Source organism: Microplitis demolitor, chromosome 2 (assembly GCF_026212275.2).
Source record: "Microplitis demolitor isolate Queensland-Clemson2020A chromosome 2, iyMicDemo2.1a, whole genome shotgun sequence".
Taxonomy (NCBI): domain Eukaryota; kingdom Metazoa; phylum Arthropoda; class Insecta; order Hymenoptera; family Braconidae; genus Microplitis; species Microplitis demolitor.
This window is the reverse complement of record NC_068546.1, coordinates 10,830,483-10,842,613: the sequence shown is the minus strand read 5'-3', so window position 1 is coordinate 10,842,613 and position 12,131 is coordinate 10,830,483. Positions and strand designations below refer to the sequence as shown.

Genomic DNA, 12,131 nt, shown 5'->3' with positions numbered 1-12,131 from the left:
TTTTGACTATCGCTGGAGATACGATTTGCTGTGAAATCAGCTTCGGCTATTACAAACCATATTTCAGGTGAGTCTGGAGAAACCTGCGGAAAGTTGAGTTTAGTTGCAGACACATGTCCCTGTCGCGCGTTGGTATGCATTTGATATCCGAATGGTTGAGTTGTGTTATTGTTACATCCTGAAGCGTTGGGCGGATTGTTGTTGCTGGCAGGTGGTAGATTTGCACCGGTTGGAATGCCGTTGTGGGTAGGTGAATCTTCACGTGTTGCATTGTTTTGATTTCTGATGTCGAAGTTGTCATTAATGTCCAAGAGGCTCGTGTTAAGTAGGAACGTGTTAACCCCGTTGGTCATCTCGTTCTTTTTGTTTAAATCCTTTTTCGGCGTTCTTAGCATGAAATATTTTTTTGTTTTGTTTTTTTTTTTTTTTTTTTTAATTTTTTTTTTGTTTTTCTTTGTTGTGCGTCAGAGAAAATGACTGACGGCGTCGGTTTTTTTTGTTGATCACAAATAAGTCACTTTATATCGTTTGATCACGTCGAGGTCACCAATTGTGGTCATTTATGCCACTTAATAATGAATCAAACGATATATATATACGTGTGTGTATTAATTATAATTTATTAAGGATCTTGGCGATTAACAATGCAGTAATTATTTATATGTAGTATCACGTTTTTGTAGCGTCTAATTTTAAAGCAAGTATGTATATATCACCACAGCTGTGGCGGTTGGTAGAACTCTTAAATTCTAGTTTCAGTCTTTCCGTTAGCGGCGTGACAGTCTGTTTTTAAGCTGACAGGCTTTGACCTGCTAGGCGGTGCTTCGGTCGCCTTATTTGGCGCTCTTGGCTGCAGAGGCGTAGCTGTCGGTTCAGAGCCGCCACACAATAAATGAATTTGACGGGACCAAAGGCCACCTCCGTTTTCCAGGACGCCGTTATCTAAAACTTTTGGACATACACGCATTACTGTGTCATCCACTATCTTTCGCTATAATATAAGAATATTGAAATACGAGTATCAACTCATATTAGCTTACCCTGGGATCAACGATAAAATCAAAGATCCTTTCACGTGTGGGTGGTTCACCAAAAACCACCACGAATTCTACCTCTCTTGGGTTAGGCATGACTACCATCCCCGGAAATAAAGAGACAATGGTCAAAGTGGGCTTGAAAAAGCCTCCCGTGGTCCCAATTTTCGATATTAGTTTACAGGTTGCATAGATTAGTAGTGAGTAGTAACCTCACCTCAATACTCTAAAAAGGTTCCTTCTACTCAAAATCCGTAAGGTTTCAGATATAGTTATATTACAAACTTACACTCATCCATCACTTAGTAATCTGTTATCTTCAAGCTTTTAGGGAACCATGTTTTTTCAAGACAAGTTAAGGCGGGGTATGACCCACTCGAGAGATATACGCCTGTACCTGTCCAATTAAATAATGTAACAGGACTGATATCCACCTCCGTTTTACCGAATGTCGTTTCCGCGCTCTTTTGGGCGGAAACAATTTCAGTTGTTACGTCAGACAACTGCTTTGAATTTAAAGACATTGCTTTGCACAAAAATGGCGGTCCAGGTGACGTTCGAATGTGATGCACTGTTGAATGTTTTTCTGCTTGACGCTGAGTAGCGTCAGGTCGTGTAATAGCGGCAAATTCTCTCAATAATTCCATGTATGCAGGATTTCTATCGACTGCTTTGATATTTGTTTCTGCCGAATTCGTGTGAAAATTTCCGGGTGTCAATAAACCAGTGATGCCATTACGAAGCCATTTTCGTTTTAGGTTGACTAGTAAGTCATAATGACTTAAGAAGTCTGCACCTATGATCGGTTTAGTGACGTCAGCAATTATAAAAGTCCATGAAAATTTACGGCGAAATCTAAGGTTCAATGTAAGCGATATTAAACCATAGGTTTGAATTATCGAGAAATCGATTGAGAATCATTAGCCGCTTCTACTGATTCTCATTTAAGTTTCCCTGCCATTTACAGTCGGGAGCGCATGATTAAGCATTTTTACCATGCTTGAAGTGATACCAGCAATAGTCGAATTTTTTAACTTTCCGAGGACAATGGTATTGGTGTGCTCTGGATGGAGTGTTCGGAATTCGCTCCTGAGCAAGTATTTCGCTGACCTCGGCAGTAAATCGTGCAAGTTTCTTACACAAAGCAGCGATTTCCTCTGCGGCGGATGCGTACATTTTGAAATATAGAATATAAAAATAATATTTCAAATAATAATAATATCACCTGCACTTAAAGTTATTTTATTTTCTTGTCACTCTTAGTTCCAGAGTCTGACATCACCCGTCAACAGTGTCGGTAATTCGGTACTGTGCTACCGAAAGATTATCGATGACGCACGGCTCAGGAATGTGCAGCTGGTGGTATCGGCTTAATCGTCGATGGTATTTCCGGTAACGGAAAGAAAATTATACGCGACACTGCACGAAAAATTAATTGCATTTTTTTTATCACAGCTCATGAAAACTTTCATCACTATTCGATTCGCACTAAAGGACCCTCGAATCAGCACTGATGCGGCATAACGTCTATAAGATGCCCAACAATGCAGCAGTGTTGATGAAAGATAAAAAAACTGCACAATGATAACAAAAATCACGGCACTAATTAATTCAAAAATAAATTCACACAAAAATAACTGTGAATAAAAAATCACGGTCTCACCAATGAAGCGGCAACGCGACAAAATATTCACGGCATAACGACACGAGAACTCGCGAAATTTTAAAAACTGTTACGCACGTGTTTGACGCTTCCCTTAAAAAGAGATGACGGTGGTGTCACCAAGTTAGTGGTTTAGGGTAAACAATTTAACTATATTAAAATACATTATTCAAACCATATAATTGTGACAGGGTAATTTTAATGAACATAAATAAATAAATAAATTTGAATTTGAATTTCGTTCCCGCCATAACCGGCCGATGACCTCGTAAGTTACGAGTAGTGTTGCGACTAGTCACCGGGTGTCGCATAGATCACTAAGGCCCGTCCGTTCGTCATTTCCTTTAGTTTAAGAAAGTGGGAATAGGTTTCCGGAGAAGTGGACGGGAGTGAAAAGATATAATGGACTGCGGAACAAAAAGAAGGGAAGAGTTGTCCAGACGACGAGAACCAACGGACGCAAACTTAGCATCGTCAAGATTACCAATTGAAAAATTTGATTTGGGAGACAGAGAGGGAGGCGGAAAAACTCGAGAGGCCCAGACATCACCAGCAGAACAAAGACAGGAGTACCAGAAAATTACTCAGCGCGTCTGGACTTTGTAAGGTAAAAGTTATAATTGATTAAGGCCTCTAATTTGATTATTAGAGGGCCGAATTAATTATGAATTGATTACTTAGCATCTTTCTACTGGTTACATAATTTAGATCGGTATCTCAAGGCCCGTCGGCCAGTTTGAATTCGCCCTCGAAATTTCCGTAAAATCTTGCCGGGTACTCGAAGTTCTGTCGTAACTCGAAATTTATTTCATTCGAGGCCTCTCGGCTGGAATAAAATAAATTTTTCCGTATAAATTATTCAATAAATAAATTCAATAATTTCAATAAAAGTATTCAGGCCTGTCGGCCGCTCTAGACAAAGTTTTCCTGCGTTGTAAAATTGTAATTTCAGGCCTTGCGACGTCAATTTACCGGCCGAATGTTCTAGTCAATTTTAACGTAATTCTAGTCGTAAAATTAGTCATAAAATAATTATAAAATAATGTTAAAATAATTCTAATTAAAATTATAAAATCAAAAATAAGACGCTAGAAAAATTACGATAAAATTGTGTCGAGTAAAACTTAAGAATGGATTATTTTGTCAGTAAATTAAGTTGAGTAAGAATGATTATCAGAAAATTTCGAGTAAATTAAATATATATATTGGAAGCAAATGTAAAAGGAAAATTTGTCAGTGAAAATTAATTAATTAATAATTAAATTAAAACCAAAATTAATTAATTAATAAATATAATTGAATTAAATAAGACAGTCAAAATTAATAAATGAATTAAATGAATCAGTGAGAATTAAGTAGTTGTGAAATGTTTATACTGGAAATTTTATTAGTGCAATTTTATATTAAAATATCAAGTTTAATAATTGAGTAAAAGAAAGTGATGTCATTGAGTACGAATTAAATAAAATAAAGTAGAGTTCAAAGTCGAGTCAGTAATTTTAGTAAAAGTTAACTGTGTCTGTGATTTAGGTCCGGTGGACATGTTAAGTTATTTTAAACAATTATACATCCAGGGGATGTTTTTAAATTCATATTAAGGTTTACCGTCCAGGGGACGAGGTATATTTTAACGTGGGTGTGTGGGTGTGGAAACCGTCCAGGGGACGAGATTTAGTTTGTCATAAGGAACCGTCCAGGGGACGAGAGAAATTTAGTTTGTCATAAGTTACCGTCCAGGGGACGAGATTTAGTTTGTCATAAGGAAACCGTCCAGGGGACGAGATTTAGTTTGTCATAAGTTACCGTCCAGGGGACGAGAAAATATTAGTTTGTCATAAGTTACCGTCCAGGGGACGAGAAAATATTAGTTTGTCATGAGGAAAATATTAGTTTGTCATAAGTAATGTCCAGGGGACTCAGTAGTTTGTCATAAGAATATTAGTTTGCCATAAGTAATAGTTATTGTCACAAGGTCAATGAAATAAAGCAAGGTGCTTAAAATAAAATAATTTGGATTAACATTATTTCAGCCTATTCTATAGTTCCTCTTCTCACTCACAAAATATTACAAACGATCCTGAATAAATAATTAGTCTCAATTAATTAAAATAAAATCCTACAACATCCGGTTCTGGAAGGCCGAGTCCATCTTCCAGTGGCGCCCTATTATTCGACTATAATACTAGGTGCGACCAGACTTGGCAAGATTAGTCTCTCTGTCATATAATAATGTTGAATAAATGTTTTATTTAACCAACGTAATTAACACAGTAAAAGGAAAGTATACAAGCATGAAAAATGCTTGAATGCCTGTACGCAGTTCAGCGGTGAATCTTGTAATCTGTTTCTATGAATGAGGTAGAGACAGAATATGGAAAAATCGATGTTCGGCGTAGATTGCCGAAATCAATCAATCGTAATTATTGTAGCAATGCTACAGATAGAGACGAGGTATTGCGAGAGGCGCGAGTTGTGAATGCCATTTCGTGGAGTTAAGCCGAACAACCACATGGCTCCCCTTCTTGGAAACAACGTTGAGATCTTTGATGTTCGCATCCATGGCCGTTCCGACATCTTCTTTTTGGGAGCGAGGCTCAACTTGCGAAGGAAAGAAAGAACCAGGAGCGAGAATTGTCTGAGTCTGAGATTTCACACAAGTAGGCGTAGATGTCTCCGTTTTTGGGAGTGATGCACTTCGACCTGTAAAGACAGCGGTACGCGTCACATGTGGATGCGGAAGACATCAGACGTGATAGGATAATCACGTTGGGGTCACCATTTTAGCGACGATACTTTAGGTTTAGATTAGAATAATCAATGCCTGCGTCGCCAACTACCAAAGAGTGGAACGTTTTAAGTGATAATGAGAAGAGGAGAGATGAAAAAAGGTATTTGTGGGATGAGAGGCGTTTTGTCTGCTGCAGTTGTTGGGCGCCAGGTGATGTATCAATCACCGAAGTCGATACTCGGAAGAAGTCGGCTCAGGGTGGCGGATCGAGAATAGGGTAGGCACTTACAATTAACGTCAAATAACTAACAGTCAACTAGGCAAATTTAGTAGTATATTGAACAGCAATTAAATAACGCAACAAATCGATGACAATTAAATTTTTGTAATCTTACTCTACTAACTAGACATACTAGTCAATCCTTATATTACTCTAGCCGGGTTCGGCAATTGACTCGATATAATGTAAACGAACTATAAATTATGATACCACAACGTACTAAATGATAATATTCATTATCATGACTCGAGGTAATTATCGTACAACAAGTAAACTCCGGCTATCCCTCGATTCGCAACTTAGCGGCCAAGTGATGTCAACTCCCTTGACCTTAACACCCGTCGGTAACTCGGCTTACCACGTTAATTAACGTCCAAATGTTTACTTAACTTACTAGACTAAATAATGGTTGTAATACTAAGATAATACGGATAATAGCCGGGCTTCGGAAAACACAAGAAGAGGAACGTCAATAACGAGACTCGCGATGCGGTAAACAACTATCCAATAAAGTATATAAAATTAGGTAACGATATCAAATTTCAAATTACAAACAGAAAACAAATGTACCAGCGGGATAAGTCGAGTTGGAAACGCCTTACCCACTATACGCTATTAGATCAGTATAATCACACCACTCTTCGGCGTCAACTCGAGTTATTCCTCGAAACAAATTTGGTAGACTCGCTCACCGGTCGATGATCTCGAAGTCCTGAATCCCCTCGGCTCCACGTGGTCGATAGGTAAATGGCTGGCCGGGAATGGCGTCAGAATATTCCCGCAAGAACCGGAAGACTAAACCAAACAATAAAAAAAATGTCCTTCAATCTTGGTGCTGTGACCAGGATTTAACTGTCGGCAACCCAAATACTTAATTGCCGAATTTTTTCGAATGCCGAATTATTTCTCTCACAGTAATTAATTAGACGAATTTTAACTCGAAAGCACGTGTCAGTTACCACGAGGTACGATCCAGAATGGTGTCGTCTGTTTTTTTTTTCAGGCTCCCGCCTTTAGTTCCGGGCTTCCTCACTTGGCGGCGCGTCGATAGAGCCTCAACCTGGCAGTCATCTCTATTGTGACGGTCAGATTCAACTCCCACTGCGACGGTCGGTCACTTCGAAGTCACTCCGATTTTCCGGGTAATTACTCGATCTACGCTACTGTCTGCTGTGAACTCATTTGCTCTAGCTGTTCGTATTCCTTAACTAGGCTGTTCGAAGATGTTATTCGTCCAGCAGGCGAGATCACGATCCGCTGGCAACTTCGGTCATTTCCGCTAGCGGTAATTTCCATAGGTCGTCTTTCGGCTGAGATTAGCTGCTAACTCCTCGGGCCGTGAGATGACGGTCCGCGACTCAGCCATTTCCTCTTGGGCTCTGGTGACCAGCAAACGAGTACCTATCTTACAGCTAGTAATACCCACTTAACTACCTTAATTCCTAATTAACTTAATACTATTATGACTAGGACTAATTTTGCGAGTCTCGGATCGTTCTCGTACCCCGCTGCCAACTGAACGAATTAATGATTTTAAATCACGCGGGAGAATTATTCGAACGCCGGGATCGGCCAAGTAAATATGCGGCAGCTGTCCAAATAAACCTAACCTTACATTATTATTAAAAAAAAAAAATGTAATAATAAAAAAAATTACGGATTAACAAATAAAGTGACCACGTGTCGGGTCGAATTATGTAGTGCAATTTAAAATGTTACAATATATATTAGGGCGCTTTGTTTAAGATGACTTTTTTTTCCAAATCCCGTGTCAAAATATCATTGTACACATTGAAGAATATATTCTCACTAAAGATGAGCTCTTAATTTTGATTTTAAGTACTCGCTAAATAAATTTCAAATTTTCCCATTTAATTAACACGTAAATTTCATTTTTTTATCTCAATTATCTATAGCTTCGCGGCGTTTCAAGATATTTGATCGGCCATAGGCGGGATATTTTCTCTTTGAAAGTGTTTGTAGCTAATTTACGTTCCGTAACCGGCCTCAACAGTAAAAAATCTTGAAACCAATTTTTTCTCGAATTTCATGGTTTTTTTAATATACTTGCGAACCACGAACTTTACGACAAAATTGTACTCTACTTATTTTTAGGAAATTTTATTTTTTACAAAAAAAGTTATGTAAGATAATACCGTAAAACTAGTAGTTTTCGAGATAAATCCAATTAAACATCTCAAAATTAGGAAAATCGCTGTTTTAACTAAGATTTTAGTAGCGTTTAACGAAATCATCGCTAAAAACATATACAATGGTTTCTCTTTTATTTTCACCGTCTCTCCTCGCGTCCTCCGGTTGTCTCTAGTCTTTCCTCCTGTTATTTCTCGTCTTTTGCGTTCTATTACTTTCCTTTATTACGTTGCTGGCTCCTTCACCTGTCTAATGGAGAGCGTCTTAACCTTTCGGCGTCTTGTCTGGTTGTCTCGGCCTGAGTTTTTTCTTATAATTGTACACCCACTCGACCGAATTCGGCAACTTCCGGAAACTCAGCCACCTCTACTTATTACTATGTGGGACTGACAGACAAGCCCCTACGATTTCCGCTCGGGACGACAATCGCACTCTACCTCGGATAACCCTGGGGCAGTAATAGATTATAACGACCGCGCACATGAAAGAAAATCACGGCAACTGAGCGCGGAAAATTCAAAATTCCCTGTTACAAATTTTTTCATGAAATTTTATGAAATTTCATGACGTTTTATACAATTTTACAAAATTTTAACAAATTTAGAGAAACTATACTTATGAAATTTGGTGAAATTTGATAGAGTTTCATAAAATTTTATGGAATTATATATAATTTTATAAAATTCTATATAATTTTATAGAGTTTTTATAATTGTTATTGAGATCCTAAGAAGTTATTGGTATGAAATTTGATATATTATTCTTAAAATTTAAAAAAATTCACAAAATTTTATAAAAGTTTATAAAATATGGAAAAAAATTATGAATTATCAGAAACTGAGAGATAATTCTATGAAATTTCATAAAATTTTGCAACACTTTATATGATTCTATAAAATTTCATGAAATTTTGCAACATTCCATAAATTGTTGTAAAACTTTATAATAGTTTATAAAATTTCTTAAAAATTTACAAAATTTTACATAATTGTTATGAAGATTCCAAGGACTTAATGGTATGAAATTTTATATATTTTTATAAAATTATATGAAATTATGTGAAGTCTTATGTAATATTATAATATTCAACTAAACTTCATGTAATTTCACACAATTATGGTTTTCGCCTCACTCGAAATGTTACAAGATTTCATGAAATTTCATCAAATTATGTTAAATTTTATGAAAATTATCTCTTGGTTTCCAACTGATTTTTAAAAATATTATTACAATTTCATAGTTTAATAAAACTACATAACTTCATAAAATTTCATGTAATTTCATGAATTTTTAGAAATAAAAACAAAATTTTTACAATACTCTTTAGGATTTCGGTAGCAAATATGTAAAATTTTTATGATCTTTCATATAATATTATGAAATTTTATAAAGTTTCATATAATTTTATAAGATTTCAAAAAATTAAAAAAAAATTATGAAAGTTCATACCAATAAATTCTTGGAATCTTGACAACAATTACGTAAAACTTTATAACTTTTTCTGAAATTTTGTCTTCTTTTACAAAATTTTATGAAACTTTATATAACCACGAAATTTTACAAATTTTTATCGAATTTCATAGAATATTATGAGAGACTCAATTGAAAGGAAGTAGGTTCGAGCCCAACAGTCGCCAGGATTTTTTCGTCAATAAAAATTATAATTGGTCTGTCACTGTAATGCCTTCACCCATTAGGTCAATGTGTAAGATCTAATTGCAATTTTTGCTCAAAACCTAATATTTTTTTCGAAAAATCAATGGTGACTGTAGAATTTTATAAGATTCCATAATATTCTATAAATTGTCGTAAAATTTCATCCGGCCATTTTTAGCATAAAATTTCATGAAAAACTTTTTTCCTGGGATTATATATTCTTAATGATATATTAACCAGGATATGTGATGTAATTCTTTGGCCATAATTTTATAAAAAAGTAATGAAATCTTGGATAAAACAGCGATTTCTTAAATTTTGAGGTGTTTCATTGGATTTATCTCGAAAACTACTAGTTCTACGGTATTGTCTTACATGATTTTTTTTGTAGGAAATAAAATTCCCTACAAAAAAGTTAAATACAATTTTGTCGTAAAGTTAGTGGTTTGCAAGTAAAATAAAACAAACCATGAAATTCGAGAAAAGATTGGCTTTAAGGTTTTTTACTATTGAGGCCGGTTACAAAATATAAATTAGCTACAAGTACTTCCAAAGAGGAAGTACTTTTCTGTGATTTCGGCCTATGGCCGAACAAACATCTTGAAATGCCGCGAATTTATAGATAATTGAAATAAAAAAATTTACTTGGAAAAAAAAATAGCCATCTCAAACGAAGCACCCTAATATATATATAAATATAAGCCGAGTTTCTACTTCGCATCTAATACTTTCGGTTCTTAAATTTCCAAACTTTAACATAAAACGTGACTTGCTTGAGCTCGAAAAGCTCATAAAAAACAATTGCTGTCAAGAGTATTTTCGAGTTTGAAGAGCTTGAAAATGTATTCACAATTATGTTTTCAAACTTCTTGAGCTCGAAAACAGCGACAAGTTTCGGGGTTGGCCCACATGGCTAGCCGTCACCTAGATTTTTTTGAAGTCGAAGAGCTCGAATTTTGTTTCTACAATTATGACTTTAAACTCAAGGACTTGGAAAAAAGTGAGCAGTTATAAATTTTGCCAACAGGGTTAGATCTAGTTATACCCAACCATTTTGTCAGAATTGGATGAAGTCAGCTTCAACCATTTTCTTCCTTGGGAAGAGAGGTTATTATACCTACTGATCCCATTTACAATCTAATGCTTCGAAGCAAGTTTTGTTTTTCTTCTAAAAAGTGATCTTTATTAATTGGCCAAATCATGAAAAAAATAATTAATGTGGAGAAAAAATGTTGCATCATAAATTACTTACCAACTACATCCAAATAACCGTATTGAGTTTTGGCTGTTGCTGTATTGATTTGACACATATATTTTCCTTTGTCGTCCTCATGAACATTATTTATATGCAAATACCACGTTCGGTGTTTGTCGTGAGTTACAGATATTCGTGGATTTCTAGTAATAACATGATTATGTACTGTCAAAATAGCACTTTTATCAAACAGCATCCAAGCAACCTACAAAATATATTTTTACGTTAGCTATAACTATGTCAAGAATGTAAGAGCTTAAACACGTTATGCTAAGAGAGTTTAAAGGAATTTTAATACTTTGAAAAAGTACGATTATATAGTCACATATTAATTACAGAGTCTAAATAATATTCTAGAATATAAAACCCAATTATATTAATTTAATCAAATTGTCCATCAGCATCCAGTTCATGACCGTTATTTTGGTTGAAAATATATTAAAAGTTCAATTTTTGAGCCTTCGATTATAGTGGAGAAGAGACCAATTCTTTATGCCTACACTATACTGCTTATTATTTCAAAGGGTACTTTAATAGGACATACTATTTCAAGTTCGATACGCTGTAACGTAACATTTTGCAATCGTTACAACTATACTGAGGAGTAATCGGTAGAGTACGGGTAATGCGTTAGTATAGTTTAAATAATGAGTATCTGGTAAGTGTGAGTACAAGTATGCCTAGAAATAAGTATTGAGTATATAAGTACATGAATATGTTTATACGGTTGCATTTAGTTGGTTAAATTCGATTTAAGTATGGTTTGTATACGAAATGTTTACGAGTATAAGGATTTTAAAGTACAGATAAGTTGTGTGGGTGTGTGTGTGAGTAAGAGAAGTTTCATACCGGAGGTCTCATGGTATAAGCCAAGGACAAGTTTCAGGAGTTAGATGCCGAGTGTATGCACATGGGGCATTCTATATCAAATTATCGAGTTTCTTACGTGAACCTCTTCGATTACACTCATTTTTTCATATATTCCAATACCTATTAGAAGCTGCTGATGTACAAATTTTTATTTTTTTCTTCCAAACCGTTACTGAGTTATCGATTTGGCTGAAATTTTTTTTTTCTTTTCTACCCCATTAAAATAATTTTTCAGGAAATTTTCAAGTTTCTTTACCCAAACCAAGAAAAGCTATGAATTTTTTTAAAATTTGACTTTTATTTTTTCGAATAGCTATAACTTCTTCAAAAATTGACTAATTAGGACACTTTTTTTTGTCTCTGAATGTACTTAACGAATAATAATGCAAAAAGTTTTAAAATGATATACCCCATGAAATTTTCGCCGTTGTTGAGGAAAATCGTTATTTTTACAAAGTTCATCGTTTTAACTAGATTTCATTGAAATCTATCTT

General features: G+C 35.2%; 1 protein-coding gene across 1 annotated transcript in view; it reads right to left on the bottom strand.

The window, feature by feature from the left end:
* The window catches only part of LOC128667338 (lachesin-like), a 1,084,098-nt gene that overhangs the window by 686,105 nt on the left and 385,862 nt on the right, over positions 1 to 12,131 (bottom strand). The window contains exon 4 of the mRNA XM_053736998.1: positions 10,765 to 10,972. Coding sequence (XP_053592973.1) covers positions 10,765 to 10,972 — 208 coding nt within the window. The remainder of the gene's footprint in view (positions 1 to 10,764; positions 10,973 to 12,131) is intronic.